This window comes from Rhineura floridana, chromosome 16 (assembly GCF_030035675.1).
Source record: "Rhineura floridana isolate rRhiFlo1 chromosome 16, rRhiFlo1.hap2, whole genome shotgun sequence".
Lineage (NCBI taxonomy): Eukaryota > Metazoa > Chordata > Lepidosauria > Squamata > Rhineuridae > Rhineura > Rhineura floridana.
The window spans coordinates 37,593,428-37,612,332 of NC_084495.1; the positions used below are offsets into that span (position 1 = coordinate 37,593,428).

Consider the following 18,905-nt stretch of genomic DNA (forward strand, 5'->3'; position numbering starts at 1 on the left):
TTTCAATTTCAAAGTTTATTTAACAGTGCATATGTATTTACATACAGCTGTTAACAAAGCATTCAACAGGCATCAGTTTGCACAAAAAAATATCAGCATCATCATGCTTGTTAGAATGATTGTCTCTGCCAGAATGAAAGAGCTATCATACAAAAATACATTTCATTTGTTTGAACCTAAGGCACTGCTCTAAAATATTTGGAAACAGCAAGGGGGTTGGGGGAGAATGATTCCCACAACAAGAAGGGAAGGGGGCTGGCTCTCTAATTCAACTGGGATGTCAAGAAATGTGTTCCAGTGCAAACATCTGCACTGAAGATTGAGGAAGCAGCTGCCATATGGGACAGAAGTGGCAGTTGCTTGTCAAAGGAATCTTTTAAGGGAGCAGCTGCTTGATAAGGGACTCCTAGCTATTTAGGACAGTAGAATGAAAACAAGGCTGCTTGCCGCTCTAGGTAATTTGTAGATGCAGCCGCAAAATTCATTCCTACATGCTGCACAAAGATCTGGGGCTGGGGCTAAATAGGTTGCTTTATGCCGACAGCAGCCTTGATAGCTGAGGCAAGCAGTGAGATGAAGCTAGTAGAAGAAAAGATTAACAAGACCAAAAAATAAACACACAACTTCAGGGGTTTAATACTGGTTTTATGTACACACACAAAAATACTTACATGTGTGAAGATCAACTTAAATACATGTGTTTGTTTGTTTTTAAAAACTTTTAAACTCAACCAATGCCAAGCACACAATGGAAAGACTCTGACAGGTGCTATGCTGCTGTATGGCTACAGCTAGTTTTATTAGGGGCTTGCACAAGAGTCTGACAAGCCCAGGAAAAATGAACGGGAGCCACACAGCAGCCCAACTTGATGGATCGGGCATGATGCTGATGCAATTTGTTTTTCATTCTTGCAGCACATTCAGATGTGCACTGACTTAAATTTTTTTAAGAAGCTTCACCTATTAAAATGTATTATGGATGGTGCATGACTAAAGGCCACCCTGTGAAAGGCTTAATGACAAAGATGGGTTTTAAGGTAAACAAAGGGAAGATGCTCATTCAGTTGGTGTCCTTGGCCCCCTCTTAAAACATGCACGGAGTTATTTAGCTGGAGGCCTCAGCCACACTGGCCTTCCATACACTTCACACATCCTAACTGTGGGTCTCATGGCAAATCTCCACACTGTACAACGTGTGTAGTTAGGGGGACTAACAGGACTTGCAATCCCCATAAACACACCACACCAGGTTGCTATAAGGTCATAGGATCGCTGCTTGGAGAAGTTGACCCCAAAAGCTGCCCCCTGCTAAAACCTATAAGGAAGCAGAATAGAGAAGAATTGTACACTGTGGTTCCCCATTTTTACACACCACTTGCTAGGAGGGCTTCTTTTCAAGTGCTGGAAGAGACAATCTTAACCCTAGTGAGTTTTTTTAATGGTAGAAACTGACAAAAATTGTCACCTGACCCAGAATAAAGTCATAGGCTCTTAACTATTTAAATTAAGCTCTCTTTAAATGTTGCCTCCCATGACGACAAATGTATGAGGGAAGTAACATGTGACAAGATGGGTTTGGTTTTAATACGTGTTAGATTTTATTTTATTAGGCTGACTGTGTTCTGTATGCAACAATAGTTGGTCAGTCTCCAGTACAAGTCACCATATATCACACTTACAGGAAAATTAAGGACCCACAGGCAATTTAATGAACATTTCATCAAAAGGAGAACATTTTTATTTCCTTTATATTAGAAAAGGAAACCTTGTTAAACAGATCCACTAATGAAATCTGATAAAGCAACAGCAAAAGAGTCTCCCTGAAAAGGTTTCAAGGTGCAACATTAGGCAGGTCAGGCTTGTTTATTGACTTTTCTGCATAAAGTTTGGAGGTGGACAAAAGGTTCACAAGCAGCTTTTCCAAAACAAGGCCTTCATGACTTGATGAAACCCTGAATTCCTGAAGCGCAATCAGGGCCTCCCAGGGTTCTAGTGTTCACAGTTCTGTTTAAAAGTGAGAGAGAACTTTTTAGTATGCTCATGCCAAGCAGCAGATGCACTGTACATGAAACTGCATTGCAGAAATTAGCACCAGTTTGACAGGCCCACCACCTCACGAAGCACTTTCATGCAAAAAAGCCCTACTTATAAATCTACATGTTACTATGGCACACAGGTCTATTTATCAAATGGTTCTGCTTGCTGGTCTCAAGCAGATCAGGAAGGGGGCAAGCTAGCCAAGGATTTGGTGTGCAAGGGCGGAACTGGTAGAGAAGGCACCATCAACTAACATGAAAAATGGAAATGGACTGCCTTCAAGTCGATCCTAAATAATGGCAACCCTATGAATAGGGTTTTCACGGTAAGCAGTATTCAGAGGGGGTTTACCATTGCCTCCCTCTAAGGCTAGTCCTCCCCAGCTGGCTAAGGCCTGCTCAGCTTGCCACAGCTGCACAAGCCAGCCCCTTCCTTGTCCGCAACTGCCAGCTGGGGGGCAACTGGGCTCCTTGGGACTATGCAGCTTGCCCACGGCTGCACAGGTGGTAGGGCATGTGACCCCTGAGCCACTCCCTGTGGGGTGATCTTTAGCTGGCCCTTGACACCCAGGAGACATGAGCGGGGATTTGAACTCACAGACTCTGGACTCCCAGCCAGGCTCTCCTCCCCACTGTGCTATACCAGCTGTTATAACCTAACACAGAAAAGCCTATTAACAAAGGTGTTAATTCACAGAAAGGTGGCTGGGACAGAGAGAATGGGGGACCAGGAACATCGTACATTGCTTCTGCATCACAGAAGGAAGTGGAAGGAGCTACGTTAACCCCTCCCCTTCTTCTAATTCAGGCCAGCTAGTGCCATTCCTTTCATTCCCCCAAGGTTTCAAATATTTTGAGAACCTTGTTCATGAGTACAAAATTCAATGCAAATTTGCCAAGTTTAAAACAAAGAGAGAAGATTTGGTACAGGCACCAGTCAGCACATATTACCTGATGCAGTCTCTATCGGCTTGGTCAAGGAATTCGTGGAACTTTCTTCTTCAAATGCCAGCTTGGGGCTTGCAGGTACTGTTGTAGCTTCTTTAAAGTTCTGCGTGGAACTATCAGCAGCAATGTTATCTGAACTAAGCCTAGTTGTCTTGGGATGTATGCCAAGATCAATTATTTCTTCAAAATTCCATTCAGATTTTCCATTCAGATTAGATATAAATCCAACAGGATGATCAGCTTCATTAACATGCAAGTTTTCAGAGTTTTCAACAACAGTTTCTTTTGCTGGAGGGCTGGGGGGAGAGAGGTGAAGAACTAGTTTTGATTTAAGACTATTTATAACTTTCCTGGTGAATTGAGGTGGTCATCCAGACAGATCTGACTACTCTAGTAACCTTGCTATTAAAAAAATATTTGGGAAGGAAGCTATGAACTACAACTAAATTATTCTCCAAATGCAGGCAATCTATGGCCTGCACATGATCCTTGGAGATCTCCAGGGCAGCCTGCATAGGTGCCAAATTCCCCCACTGCTGAATTCCCCATATAACTCACATGAGTGTGCATAAGAGGAGGGGGTAGGGTGGCCATTATCCCTGTGCACCACCTTGCATATCTAAAACCCTCTCAGCCCTCAGCCTGCCAGGCAGCTGTGTGGTGAGCTGGGAGAGTGTGACTGCGATGGCAAGGACATTGTATAATCAGGTGTTAAGCCCATGAACCAATGCAAGCAGAAAAACGAAAGAATTATCCAAAACAACTTGCTGCTTTGAAAGACTATAGACTATTTTATTTCAAAATCAAGATCTTATTTTTTTAGTATCAACTTCATTCTTGTTCTCTTCCACTTTTGTAAGCAGAAACCTTCTGTGAAAACTTTACATTCAAAGAACTCACAACTACTATATCATATTGAGAGATTTCTAAGTTTGCTTCAACTGGTCAGACAGGTTCTGCACAAGGAACCTGCAGGTTCCGCAGTCTATCCCAGAGCAAAGATGGCTTTTTCAGTCAAGAGGTGCTTTGTTTATTCTAAGCATCTGCACTGAAAAAGATGAAAGCTACAGTCTAGACATATCAACCAATAGCTACAGTTTTCATTGATCAAATTCCAACATGTAACCATGAAGACAACCCAGTCCATTTGAGAGTTGCTTTGACCGCAACTAATTTAGACACGAATCTGCCCTTGCTTCATATAATTAGAGGGAAGAATTCCCTTGACACCAACATGGGCCAACTAAACTTATGGAATTTGCTGTCATAACCGGTGGAAGAAAGACCAATCCATCATGACTTTGTCCTAACAACAATTAGTCATGACAGTAAAGGGAAACCTCCATGTTCAGAGGCTGTCTACCCCTGAAAACCAGCTGTAGGGGAACAACAGGGGATTACTGTTGCCTTCATCTCCTGCTTGGGGGCTTCTCAGAGCCTCCTGGTTGGCCACTGTAGGAAACAGGATGGACTTTTCATCTAATCCAGCAGGGCTCTTCTGGTGCGTGTGTGGACAGCAAACTTACCTGGCTTCTCTTGTCTGAGTAAAATACATGGAATTCACACCATCATTTCTCGGGTCAACCTCCTCCTGCTCTTCGCCATTTACAAAGACATCATCAGGCTCCATTATGGATCCATCTTTTAACCCAACCATATTGCACACAACTTCAGGACCTTCTTCTAGGAAGGAGTCATCATAGTTTGCCTTTTCTGAAATTAAGAATTCGAGTCACCACATCATACTTGGGACACCTAATATCGCAAATGGAAATGTCAATCTGCTTCCCGACGATTATGGAGAGTTCATACAAAAAGTGGATTTAACAGACAGACAACAAGTGTATCCATGTGCAGTTTGGTTTCTATGGTTTGGACTCTGACTGATACAAGAGGAGACTAAACCCTTCTGCCCTACAAGCCCCTATCTAGATCATGAAGGAATACCCCCAAGACAGCCAACAACGTGGGCCAAAGAACTTCACAGCTAGTTGCAGAGCTACCCCTTACCAGGCTGATCTTGCTTTTCAAGGCCCATCTCCTCATCTTCTTCAACACCCTCATCCTCTTCATTTGATTTGTCTTCGTTCTGCATTAGAGAAAGTGGAAAGTTAGTTGCAAGAGACTAGAAAGCATGAAATGAGTTACTGATTGTAACAGAGTCCTATGCCCAGTTTGCATCTGCTGAGCAGCCAAAGGAATCAGACACACACCAACTCTGCAGAAGTAGGCAAAAAAGGTCAAAGCCTTAAGAGCCTTTGGTTAAAAGACTCCATGAGGCCAGCTGCCAGATTACGTTTAGAAAGATATATTCTGTCCCACTTGGTCTGATATCTAGTCATGTCTACTTACTCCTCAGGCACTATGCATCTGCCTCTGGGAAGAGTATGTTGCCTTACAGAGGTTTCAGCATCAGCTCTCAGCGAGGGTTTCCAGCGCCAGGCCAGGGTCAGGGTTTGGGAGCTCAGAGAAAACCACCACTGTTAAAATTTTCATTTATTTACCTAAGTGCTCAGATGCTTACAACATCCTTGTGAATGCCAACAACAGAAACCAGAGGCAACAAATGCTTCATCAGATGTTAAAAGATATTTACCTTGGCTTCATTCTGCTCTGCCTTCCGGGTCCTCCTCATTATTTCTTCAATTCTCTGTTGAACAACAGAAACGCTGCTTAGGTAACACCAAGACTCAATTCTGTCCCTTTCCTTGCCCCATTTGCAGAGAGACTCGAGTGCTTGTATGGAGCGGTGGTCAGAGAGCATTGGACCTTTGACTGGAGAGACCTGGGTTAAAATCCTCACTCGGCTACACAAGACACATTGGGTGCTCTTGGGCCACTCATGAGATCTCCTGCAACCTTCCTCACAGGGTTGTTGAAAGAATAAAATGGGTCGGGGGGGATGGGGAGGAAGCCTGGCAAGCTTCTCTGAGCTGCATAGAGAGAATGTAGGAGAAACGTAATAAAATAAATGAAAGGGAGAAAATATTTCCTTTAGGCTACAGAGCAAATACAGACAGCCCCCCAACAGTATACATTTTTTTAAAAAAAGACTGCAAACCACAGCCTTTAACTGTGTCTGCCACAACAGCTGCATTCATGTAAGTTTACCCAACAGCTGTTTTCCATAAGTCGTTTTGCCCCTATTTTGAAAAAGATGACCAACAGCAGATGGCAGGTACCTTTTTCCTTTCCAGTCTCTCTTGCATGTTCTGCTGCATGATTCGCTCCCGCTCCTGTCGCTGCTTTTCAGCTTCTTCCAGAGCTTTCGCTTCAGCCTCTTCTCGCTAAAAGGAGAAGGAGAAAATCGCCACCAGTAAATCATTCATTTGGGTAACCCTCCCTGGCAGACTGTGGGAATGCTGTGGACATAATATATCTCAACTTCAGCAAAGCTTTTGGGATATTTGGAGATGTGATTTTGCCACGCACCATTTTTTTCAATCAACAGACTAAAATTACAATTAGCATGAGGGGGGTCACAAATTTTTTTGAGCTTACAAAGGGGGTCCCGTACTCATAAAGGTTGGGAAGCACTGCTCTAGGGTACTATAAGCCAGGGATGGAGAACTGGTGGCCCTCCTGATGTTGCTGGACCCCCACCATTCTTGACCACTGGTCTTGCCGGCTTCAGAAGCTGGTGGGAGTTGGAGTCCAACAGCACCTGGAGGGCTAAATGCTCTCCATATCTGCTATTAAGTTAGCGTTGTGGTGCCTCATCTGGTTTGGGTGGAAGGCAACATTGACCCATGGCCAATCGCCCAGGGAACGGAATAGCAAAGTGGGTGTGGCTAAAGTGCACAAGTGGACCTGGCCATTTTTTAAAAAACAACAAATTTAGGGCATCTGGGTGTGTGTGCCTGGAAACAGACCTCTTGGAGGGCTGGGTATGGTCTATGGGCTGCAGGTTTGTCTCCCCTATATCAGGGCATTCCTCACCCCCATCATCTCCAACTAATTCTCCACACTATATAGCTACTGAGCAGGCTCAGTCCCCGTTGAGCTATTTATTTGGGGAGGGGGAGGCTTTGGGTTTTATTTTTTAGAATTTCTACAAACCTCAGTACTTCCCTGAGCATGTTGATGCCATCCCCCCATTTCCCACTTGCTTCACTTCCGACGTGATTATTCACATACATTTCACCCCTCCTCCAGTGGGATCAGGGCGACATACATGGATGTGGGCTTACCCCCTTTTCCTAACTGTCACCCAATGAGGTAGATTAGGCTGAGAGACAGGCAGTCCCAAAGTCATCCAGTGAGGAGATGTGAACCTGGGTCGTCCCAGCCCAAATCCCAATACATAGCCCATAAGCAACAAGCCAGTCCAACCTGTCAGGTGAAGTGTATTCTTCTTAAGAAAAACAATTCAAACCACCAGTTACTAAGTAGGCAGGGACAGCAGGCTAGCACATTACAGCGGGGCTGGGAAGCCTCCAACACCCATCAATCCCTGAAGCAAGCATGGCCAGTGGTCAGGGACGATGGGAGCTGGAGTCCAACCTTATCTGGAGGGCCACAGGCTCCTCACACCTGCATTACAGAAATCCCAAGGAGGCTAAACCCATAACCAGGCGTTTCTGGGGAGTCCAAAACACACCAACCCCTCAACAAGTTCAATACTCAGACTAAATAAAGACCTTCAAGCAGTGGCAAAAGGCCGTCAGAGCATTAAAAGACATGAGTTTGCACCCAACTTTAGATGGTATTGCAATATTGGTTGATGCATATATTAAAAATGGAGCTTAACATGGTCTTAACAAACTTAAAATGAAATCCAAGATCTACTAGATCATTGGCTGCTGAACTAGACTGCCTCCCCTGCCCGAAGAGTTTTTGCAGACTGCTGAACTTTCCAGAACACAAAATGTGGACCCATTTCTCAAGTCTTGCCCGATTCGGCTGTGCTTGGAGGCCAAACCTGCAGCTGGAGCTCAGCAAGCTTCTCTTTTTCCTCCTGTTCCCTTCGAATTCTCTCCTTCTTTGCCAGCCGCTGTTGTTCCTCCTCTTCCAACCTCCTCTCTTCTTCCAGCTCTCGGAGGGCCTCTTCCAGCTGTGCCTGCTCTTCAAGAGCTCTCTTGGCCGTTTCCTCTTTTCTGATCCTAGAAGTTCCAAATAAGTTAATGACAGATCCTGCCTTTTTCATTCCAGCTCTCTAAAGCACATCAAAGAAGAAAGTTTTCAGGTGCCAAGCCATGCATTTATACCCCACCTATCTCTCAAATAACCAAAGCAGCTTACAATAAAAACAAAAGCAATATAAAGTAACAAAAATAAGTAAGCCACGGAACAGCCTAAGGAAACTTTTACGCTTCTGTTGCCTTTTCGATTGAACCCTGAAAAAAGTTGCAGGATTGCAACTGCCCCTCTCAAATCAAGCCAAGAATGCAACCAGGCAGACCTCCCTTGGAAGTCTGTTCTAAATCTTGGGCACCACTACTGAAAAAGTAACAACCCAGTGTGGTTCTGATGGCAGAAGGACCGAAAGCAGGGCCTTAAAAGTGAGTAAATTTGTCAGGCTGGCTCATGTGGAAGAAGGTAATTCTTGAGATGTTTTGGTCCCAGGCCACTTATGGCTTTAAAGTGTTTAGTGCTTTTATTCATTACATGACAAGGCAGGAGGTTTCCATTCCAGCAGTGCAAAATTGGGGGGAGAACTGACTTCCTTCTGATTTACCAAGCTAAGTCACTCAAAGCAGAGCCAGAAATGACCAGAGACATTTGCATTTTCAAACATGCCATTCACAACTTAACCTCCTTGTTGAGAGAACAGCAGCAGAAGGGGTGTGTGCACGCCTGTGTAGTTACATCTATTAAAAACATTGTGAAAGACTGTCCCCCCTTTTTGTTTTACCTTTCCTCCTCTTCTCTTTGAACTCTTTCCTGGTCTTCACGGTCTCTCTGCTCCCTTGCAAGACGACGTTTCTCTGCCAAGATTCTTGCTGCTTCTTCGGCTGTTGTGGTCCCTGGAACAGCTTTGCTACTTGCATCTGGAAAGAAGGTGTCAAAAGAATCACATGAATGTAGCCAAAACCTAACTAGTGACGTAGTTGCTCATCCACCTTGATTCGCTGGAACCTGTACTCTGTATTAGGCCTGATTTACGCAGGAAGTAGGACATATGGAAAGCTCTTACTGGGACAAGCTTCCCATTGGGCATTGTCAAATATGCTGGCCTCTTCATCAGCATGCCAAGGATGCCCGTCTCAGGCTATTACTGGTGCCCCAAGTTAACAAGCCAAGGGCCCAGCTCACTTTGGCAAGCGTGTTTAAATGGACTTAAATGTATACGGGGAAAAAAATTAAATGTGACCAGGTGAACAATGGAAGCTTACACAGGCCAGGGCTTTCCAAATGCTCCATAAAATCAGGCCTTACTGTACCGAGCGGAGAGAACTTCATGATAAGGTGAACAACATGATGATAGATACAAAAAACAAAGTATCACATTTATTATTATTATTATTATTACACCTTGCACATCAACCCAGTATGCAAAAATCTATAGGGGAAGAGTTGTTATTTCACTCAGGCATCAGATCCAGTGCTGACGCCATGTGGATAAATTCAACATAAGCCTGTCGGTTCCATTTCCTCTGTTGCTGTTTAGGGAATTCACAGCAACATGCTGTTGTTACTTAAAAAGTTTGAAGTCAGCTAGTGAACAGATTCCTCTTGAAAGCTGGTATATAAAGGCTAGTAACATTCTTTTTTCTTTCTAGTATATAGGCATGGCAGCAGAAAAGTATGAATGTTTTGAGAGGTAGGGCCTTTCAATCTGCCATTTCTTAGGTTTACACATGTCAGAGAGCTCAGTTTTTCTTAGATCAGTATTTCTTGGACCCTGACACACATTTTGGTTTATTTTAAGCAAGAGAAGTTTTTAACAGGCAGAGTATTTAAGTGCTAGCTTTCGTTCACACATTTGTTTTCTTTGTGGGAATTCTCCAGGGTGTATGTCCTGAAAGCTAACTTCACCAGTTTTCCTGTTGCTGTCTCTAACAAGCAAAGGCTTGGCTTGTATTGACAATCCTGACCGGCTGAGTTTCTTTCTGTGCTTTGGAGTGGGGGAGGGGGAATCTGAGATGAGGCAAAAACCTGCACATGATCCCAAGTGTGCTTGCTAGAAATGTATGCAGCAGAAGTGGGGGGATAGGGAGGTGAAGGACAGTAAGCACTCTGGCAATGCACTGTACAGTTAGGGACTTAAAAGACATCTGTTTTGATTAACTTAATACCCTCATTGTGGAGAAGGGCTATCCTTGCCCTGGATTAATCCAAGGTCAAGGGCCAGTTAGCACAACTCCTTGAGCTGACATGGGAATGCCCATAGCTCCGGGGGGAGACGGGGAGACATGCTTTGCAAGCAGGAAACCTCGGATTCAAAACTAGAATGGAGTTCAACGGACACACCAGGCAGCAGGTGTAGGAAAGACAAGTTTCTGCCAAGTCCTTCAAGAGCCACCAGCAGCCAAATAGTGCTGGGCTGCATGACCAAGGGTCCAACTTGAATAAGGCAGGCTCATATAGGAATGCAGGAAGCGCCTTCTACCGAGTGAGAGACCCTTGGTCCATCTAGCCCAGTGCTGTCCGTGCTGACTGGCCACGGCTCTCCAGGCTTGCAAACAGAGTCTGTCTCTCCTAGCTCTATCTGGAGATGCCGGTGGGGACTGAACCTGGACCTTCTGCTGCAAAACAGATGCTCCGCCACTGAGCTATGATAAAGAAGTGGCTGGCTGGCTGGCCTCAGTGCATCTGCTCCTGCCTGCGTTTGAGTGTAACTAAGACAGTATGCCAAGCTAAAAAATTGTCCTGTCTTAAGCCAAACAAGACCTTGAGAATTCCTCTCTCGCCTAACCTACTTGTGTAAAAAACAAAACATTACAAACATACACCACTGGACCAGTCCACAAAACAGATGAGGAACCCGTGGCCTCCAGATATTGGACTGCACTTCCCATCATCCCTGACCACTGTTCATGTTGGCTGGAGTGCAACAATGCATGGATGACCATCAATTCCCCATCCCCAAAGCAGAGCAAGAGAACCCGAGCCAACCACATCAAAGAGGAAAGATTCTATTTACCAAAACCCACAAATGCAACTGGATGAAGCACAGATGTGCCCAAGTGCCTGTTAATGAACAGGGTTAGGTAGGCCTGTAAACCCTCTACGGAGTCCGTTTTTAGGAACACAACTTTTCAGATTTGAACTTCTGAGGAGGAATGCCACTCAATCCTCTTCTGTGCTACCTGGAGGCTTCTCACTGAAGATATAAAGCGTCATAACAGGAAGAAGCCAGACAGAAAGTTGGAATCCTCATTAAACTTGAAGGAGGAAGAGGCTAGTCTCTCTTCAACCACAGAGGTCTACACATAGCTTGCCTTTTAGGAACTTGTTTCTGTGACTTCAGAATGCCTTTAATTATGTGGAGCACGGATTCTTTGTTTTACTCCCTATATACCTCCCTTGTTCCCCTGCATGGCTCTTTCTGATGTCCAAGAATAAATTTAGTCCCATCCCCCTAAATGAAATTTCTCCCCTTCTTTATGAATTTAAGAAACTGGGAGACTCGTAGAACTTTCAGTTTTGCCTATGGAGGTTTGAGTTTCTTGACTTTGTGTCTGACTAATGCAGAGCCTACTTGGATAAAAAAGACACAAATAATTCTCCTATAGAATGCATAACACAATACACAAACTGGATTGTTCTCACAAACAGGGCTACTGTTCTAAATTATCACGATCTTGTTTGAAAGAACCACCACAAGTGTTTTAACATTTATGACACTTACTACTATAATGGTCGCTCCTATAAAAATAAAAAAAAGACTGCTCTATAATTTTGAAAATACATTTTTATTGCCAGAGACATGTTTTAAAATAAAAAAGGTCACACACACTGGGGAAGACCATTTCTAGCTTTTCTTCTTTACTTAAAGTGGTCTGGCAATATGAATATTCAAGTATATTCAAGAAAAGTACGCATATTAATGTGATGGACCAGTCACTTCCCTAAATCATGTGATTGCTGCATGGCATCTGGGTTGTACTTGTACAAGGCTGCAACAGTCTCTTCTGTTCTCATCAGTGGATCTGCAGTGGCCTTCATGCGGGGCAAGTACAGTACGTGGCCAAGAAACCAAGTGGTGTTGCCTCCAGACCAAAGCCTGGTACATGTGCAAGCACACATGGCTTAATCTAGCAAGGTTGAAACTATAGACCTGAGTTCCTGAAGTGCCACCTTTCTCTTCAGTGGTGGTGACCTGAGCCATCCTGATGAGGCTGACAGAGGTGGCTAGGGTAGGCCAGTGTGCCGAAGTGGTGCGAGAGATCGGCTAGGTGGGTGTTCAGCACTCTGAGTTCCTGGCTTATGTTGTCAACACTGCATCTCATGGTCTGGAAGGTATGAAGCAACTTCTCCAGAACAAAGGGGTCTGTCATCATAGTTACAGGCTGGTTATTTGGCAGTCTCCCACTGAGAGAGGAACGAGAGGCATAAATATAGCTCGAGCCAACCCTCTGAGGGGATGGAAAGCTAAATGATCTGAGAGGGCTGGCACCCGCTCCATCCCCCTGCCTTGAAGCCTCCAGAGCAAAGCGAGGTGGGAAGCCACTCCTGGCTCCCTTCATAGGCTGGCTGTGCCCAGCATCCTCAGGGTTAGCAAAGCGAGGTGGAAGCACACTTGGGGAGGAAGCACGGTCCACTAGATCAGTGTGGAAAGGGATAGGAGAGCCACCCAAGGAGCGAGGAGAGGAAGCACCAATACGAGACATCAGATCATATCCGAAAAGTATCTTTCTTGCAACAGAAGAGGCAGGCTGAAAATCCTGAGGGCAGAAAGGTGGAGCGGCAGAAGACGAGGGGCTGAAGATGGAGGATGGCAAGTCAGGTAGAAATGTGAAGGATACTGATGACTCTGCAAAGGAAAACATGCATGACTGAAGCCATGGGCATGTATGTGCAGGACGTGGCACACTGCCAAAGTGAGCTAGCTGACATTTAACATTTAGCATGCTCTATGCAATATCTAAGGGACAGGAAAGAGGAACAATTAGACAACTGCACTACAGGGATTAGTCACACAGCAACTAGCGTAAAGCATGAACATTGGGGGGGGGGACCTTCCCTCATTGTCATGCTTCCTCGCATGCATTTTAGATCTGACGTACCAGCCAAGCAACCCACTCACCTGTTGCTTTTTGTAGAAAGAGATTCTTCCACCAGATGCCTGGGTCAAACTCCTTTTTCTGCTAAGGTTTCCCCTAAGTCGTTCTCCAGAGAGAGAAATGCCCAGGACATCTCCTCCGAAATTTCTCTTTTTGGGAGATGACAGAGGGTGTCCATCCTGCTCAGAGGGGTAGAGGATGTGCTAATTTGTGCACAGGGGCAAGGAGGACAGATGATTGATGCATTCATTCCGCATTACTTTCAGTTTTCCCCAGGGTAACAAAAAGTGATCATTCCCTAATCAACTGCACATACAAGGAAGCTGGTCTGCATCTGTGATGGAATTGCTTTTTAATATGTTTTTAAAGATGTTTCTAATATGTTTTAAAGCCTTTTATTTTTAAGATGTTTTAAAGTGCTTTTCGTATTTTTGTTTGCTGCCCTGCGCTCCATCTAGGAGAAGGGGGGGGGGGGAGAGATATAAATGTAACAACATCTTTTCAGGGAAACTTACGCCACTCTCTTTTCTAAGTCAGAGGTTATAATACCTGAGAAAGTAAGTTTTCCCTCTATAGTAGTAAAAACACAAACTTGAGAATCATCAGCTAGCACAGTCCCAAAGATATCAGGCATGGGAAACCAGGACTTAATATGTATTTGATAATAACTGAGCATTTAGCCTATTATGCCAATTTTACAATTCAGTTAAAAAAATAATTTTAGAAATTGGTAGCTCAACAGTTTGAAATTGACAAATTGTTATAAAACAATAATTCATCTGATGAAGTGTGCATGAAAGCTTACAGGAATACCCTGCTATACAGACCTTCACTTTACGGGCACTCGCGAGTACGGACATATTCACAGTAGCACCATTCCCCTCTATACATACGCTCGCTTCGCAAGAACGGACACTTAATGGCATGACGCCACTGCCTGATCAGTTTCCAACTACAAACTTTTTCTTAAAATAAGGTCTACTGTGTTTATTTTAGTTATAAATGCGTTATTTACATCAGTTATGCCCGTATATGACGATTGCAGTGCAGTATATGCATCGATAAGTGAAAAAAGGTAGTGCTTTACTTTAAGTACATTTTCGGTTTACGTACTCGCTCTGGACCCATTGCATACGTTAATGCGGGGTATTCCTGTATAGCATAATAAATTTGTTATCCTTTAAGGGGCACAAGACACATTGTCTTGTCTACAAGAGCCTAGTTGGTTCAAATAGCTAACCTGAGTTTACAAAAATATTTAGTACATTTTGTATTGTACAAGTATCTGTCAAAACTTTGGTATACAAGAATAAAGTTTAACCAGAAAAAATATGAGTTTACTGTGCTGAAAACATTGGTATAGAATAATATCGCTGTTGGAGTCATACATGAGCTAAGATGCTGTTATGTTTGGAAAGCTGACCAGAGGACAAGAAGAGAATCTGTGTCTTTCGGTTAAACAGTGCCTCAGTTGCCCATCTGTAAAAGTACAGAATAACTGGCCTTGCAGAGTTGATGTGGTGAGCAAGATGATTCTAAAGAATTTCATATGATAAAAATAGTACCAATGTTTCCAATTACTAATTTTTAATTTAAAAAATCAAAGAGGTAGCTGTTATTTTTAAACTATCAAGTTTAGTGTTCAAAGCTGAGCAGCATGTAAGAGGCAGGGATTTTTCCTCTCTTAATTCCTATTTTTAACTACCAGTGGAAAGTAGAGTCCAAGAAGAATTTAATGACAGCAAAGACTGAGAAAAAGGTATCAAAAGCCGTAAGATTGTCAACTGCTGGTACAAATACATGTACAGGAATGTCAGCAAGAAGTCAAAGCATATTTATGTTTACTCATTCTGATAAAGCAGCAACCATTTTATACAACACCTGTTACTTTTCCTATAGTGAAAGCTGTTAGGAAATTGCACTGATTTTTGTTCACAGACTAAAATTGACATTTGCTGATAACATAAACATAATGTAATGGAAGCATATGTAAATATAAACAGCATTATATATGATTAACCACTTCAGTCATAGAGCATTCCTGAAGGCTCAATGTCACCACAGAGATAGCCTCAAAAGCCTCTAAAATGCACCATCATTCAAGCCATCCTGGCCAGAGCCCCCTCTGAGGGCTGCTTATGGCACATTCTGTTCAGTTAGGAACAGCTTTGAGCTAGACATGTGAAAGGTGGAGCAACAGACAAGCCAGTCACCCTCCCTTCACGCAGACTCTCTTACCTTCTTTGGTCTTTGTAGTAGCCACAGCAGGCAGTTCTCTCTCGGAGGCAGGAGTGTCTGATGCAGCAGCGGCAGCTCCCCCTCCAGGCTCTTGCCCTGCAGGGTCAGCCACCCGCTCCTTTGGTTTGCATTCCAGGTCTGCTTTCTTTTTGGAGACATTAAGGACATTCGGAAGTGAGCGACGGGCGCTGTATTGGTGCTGGTTTTGAGCCTACAATAGGAGATGGTGGCCACTGTCTTTTTGGTGAAGTTGGATGAGGCTTTTGTCTGCTGAGAAAGGGGTATCTATCAGAACTGCACCACAAGACTGAAGGATGCAACAAGCCACCATTTCTTGGCATTTCCTTTTTTTTTAACGTGCCCATTGCCAAGGTTTGTGGAGTACTCTATTTAAAACAGGACAGAGCCTGCCTACTAGAGCATCATTGTCATGAACTAAATTATCACTGTCATTTGGCTTTCATATTCTACCCTCTAGAAGCTCAGGAAAGTGTACTTTCTGACACCACTGAGTGCATTTCTCTGAAGGCTCACCTTCCAACATATCAACCCACCCTAACTCCCTTTGTTCTACCAGTCCCGTCCCCCCAATTACAACACAGGCACCATTTCCACGTTAAAACAGCAAAGTTAATATCCCCATCTAAGTGCGGTCTTTCAGCTCCTTCCACCCTGTATGGTGCAGAGGCTCCTAGCCTACCCTGCCACTGCCCTTTCTGCTCATTCAGCTTCCCTTAAATCACAAAAATAAATGTTAACAGTCTTAAGCACTACTTTGCAAGGAAAACATACGTATACAATGGGGGTAGGAGAAAGACTGGCTTAAGAAAGGAACTGTGAGGTGGCTCCTAGTCCAGTCCCCCAGCAAAGCAACTGTCTCTTTGTGGACAAGGAAGAATCTCCCGGTGTCCGGACCATTGGATAGTGGGAGACAGGGTGCACAGTGTTGGATTTATTCCAAATAAGATTTGGGAAGAGTAGACATATCAGTTGAATAGAAACCTTGTTGCAGCTGGAGACGGAGGGCGTTTACCCATGCTAGCAGGAGAGAGAGACCGCCTGGGACCAGGCAACGATGGCGATGGAGCGCACCTCCCTGTCGAAGCCAGGGACTGCTTTGCTGCCTCAGATTTCTGAGGGAAGAGCAGAGAGACACTGGTAAGCTGCCGCTTTCTAAAAGGCATGCAGAACGTAAACAGATGGAGAGATGCCTGATACAACATCAGAGTTGCACTGCAAAGTTATTTGAAAGCCACATTTGCAACTGAATATAGGACTGAGGAAGGTGCTTTAACAGCTGTGAGTTATAGTAAATCTAGAGGAAGTTCTATTTTATTTATTTATTATTTGATTTATATCCCGCCCTTCCTCCCAGCAGGAGCCAGTTCTAGCCAAAGTGTCTACCTGATCTCCCAGCATACTGGACAGAAGGACTGGTATGTTAAAGTCATCTTAAGTGTTAACAAAGATACAAATGATGGTCTTGAACTAGAAATATGCTGCCGGAAAGACACATTGCTGCTAGAATCGCCCCCCCCAACCCCTGCAGAAAGGGCTCCCTAATCAATTTGGATTGATATTAATAATTGAAGGAGACCAAATAAACAGCTACAAACAAAGATATAAACAAGATTCAGAAACATGTCTGTAGCATTAATAATATCTGCCTAAAATGGTTGCTTCATGAGAGAAAGGGGCTAAGTTCTATCAAAACTGCCAGAGATCGATCAGCTTCGAGCAAGCTGACCAGAACTACACATCCAAAACACAAAATGGGTCAACCAACCTGAGCAGAGTCCAGAGAGACGTTTTCTGATGAAGAGGCAGCCACCTTCAATCTGTCAGTGCTGCGACTGCGCACAGGCACTTTGGGAGCATGGACTGGGGAATTGATAGAGCTGTTGGAAGCTGAACGAGGACAGAGGGGAGATTCTATAAAATTAGGAATTTGACATGACAAACAGATCACCAAGGACACGGTGTGGGAAAAAGGGGGTGGGGAGATGAGACAAGAGAGAGAAGAAAAGACAGTGCATATTAGGAACCATAATAAAAGACCACCACAGGAAGTTTGCAGTGCAACAGATCAGGGAAACAGAACACCACCACAATTTGGAGCACGCAACCATCACTGCAAGAATGAAAAGAGCATGGAAGGAATAGGCTGCTAAAAACAAAAAATGAAATGTTTTCCCCACAAAAACCTAACCTCATGCATCAATTAAAAACTAATTCAGTTTTAAATGCCTTTTATTCTAGGATGCCTATAAATGAGGAAGGCAACATTTATGCAGGATTCCACAATCTTAATTCACCAGGACTAGGAGAATCCACACTTTAGGTAAATTTGGTTTCTTTCATATCTCTTACAAGATAAACTAATTGGGTGATAAGATCCTAGTATGGCAGGCTTGCAGATTTTCTAAAAATTTCACTCATATGGAGGATTCAGACAACTGGGAGGCTAGTGTGTGCAAACAGCATCATTAACAAAAGCAAGAAAGGTTAACAGTGAAGAAATCCTGTCACTGCTAAGAAGACTGATGGATAGATGGGAATATCTGCAGGGCTTTGTTAAAAAATAATGTAGCAGCAGTAGGATTTGGAATTTAAGGCGGCAGGCAAAAAAGCCACAATGGAAGGCATTCCAGATAAAGGTTGTAGAATTCAGTAAAACAGAATTCAGTAAACTCCAGTGCCCTGTAGACATGACAAGGTATTTGCATCTCAACAGCACACAGTCCCAGGATGGTTCAATAAGGGAACTCCATGGGTGAATGTTCCAAAAAGAACACAACACTCAAATCCTGCTGTATCTGCATCAGCATGTCTGGCTGCAACATTAGCGCAGCAACCCTGCAATGGCCTGTGTGACAGGCTACTGCAACGGCTAGTGATATGTAGCCCAGGCATTTGGCATGTTGGAAACAGGTTGCTGCAAGCCAAGTCGAACTTTTCCCCCACTGTGTAAACTGGGGCAAACTGGAACACTCCAGTGACATATGGAAACCTTTTGTTCACCTAGGCTAATACTAGCAGCCCTTATCCTGCATACACTGAGGGGATCCTGGCTTCAGTTCTGCCCCGAAGAGGAACTGAGGCCATGTCTGGACTTCTACTGCATGCCTGTTACCTGAGGGATCTTTGCCATCAGCCGATAATGTGGCAGCACTTTTACTCCTAGCTAGGGAGGCCTGGGTAGGGGCAAGCAGGCGACTGATCACGTTGCTCTCCACAGCACTGAACTGGGAACGACGAGCTGAATGATGGGAACAAACCGAAGAGGATTCAACATAAAACCCAATAATGAAGCAAGCAGCCTAACAAAAGAAAGGAGAAGGATGACTACTGCTGTCATAACGTATTTAGAAGAAGACAACATCATCATGGAGAGAGGGAGATGGATTGTCCTGCATGCCCTCAATATGGACTCCTCTTTACACCAGACAAAACCACATAACCCAGTGTCACATTTGTATCCCACCCTTCTGCAACCTAAATGAGATTGCAAAAT

At 44.0% G+C, this 18,905-nt stretch overlaps 1 protein-coding gene across 1 annotated transcript in view; it reads right to left on the reverse strand.

Moving 5' to 3' along the window:
• The window catches only part of MAP7D3 (MAP7 domain containing 3), a 44,520-nt gene continuing 25,615 nt past the window's right edge, over positions 1–18,905 (reverse strand). The window contains 13 exon segments of the mRNA XM_061598569.1: positions 1–2,004; positions 2,988–3,280; positions 4,511–4,697; positions 4,995–5,073; positions 5,581–5,634; positions 6,167–6,271; positions 7,906–8,086; positions 8,839–8,974; positions 15,392–15,563; positions 15,565–15,658; positions 16,394–16,524; positions 17,178–17,299; positions 18,525–18,650. Coding sequence (XP_061454553.1) covers positions 1,997–2,004; positions 2,988–3,280; positions 4,511–4,697; positions 4,995–5,073; positions 5,581–5,634; positions 6,167–6,271; positions 7,906–8,086; positions 8,839–8,974; positions 15,392–15,563; positions 15,565–15,658; positions 16,394–16,524; positions 17,178–17,299; positions 18,525–18,650 — 1,688 coding nt within the window. The 3' untranslated portion in view covers positions 1–1,996.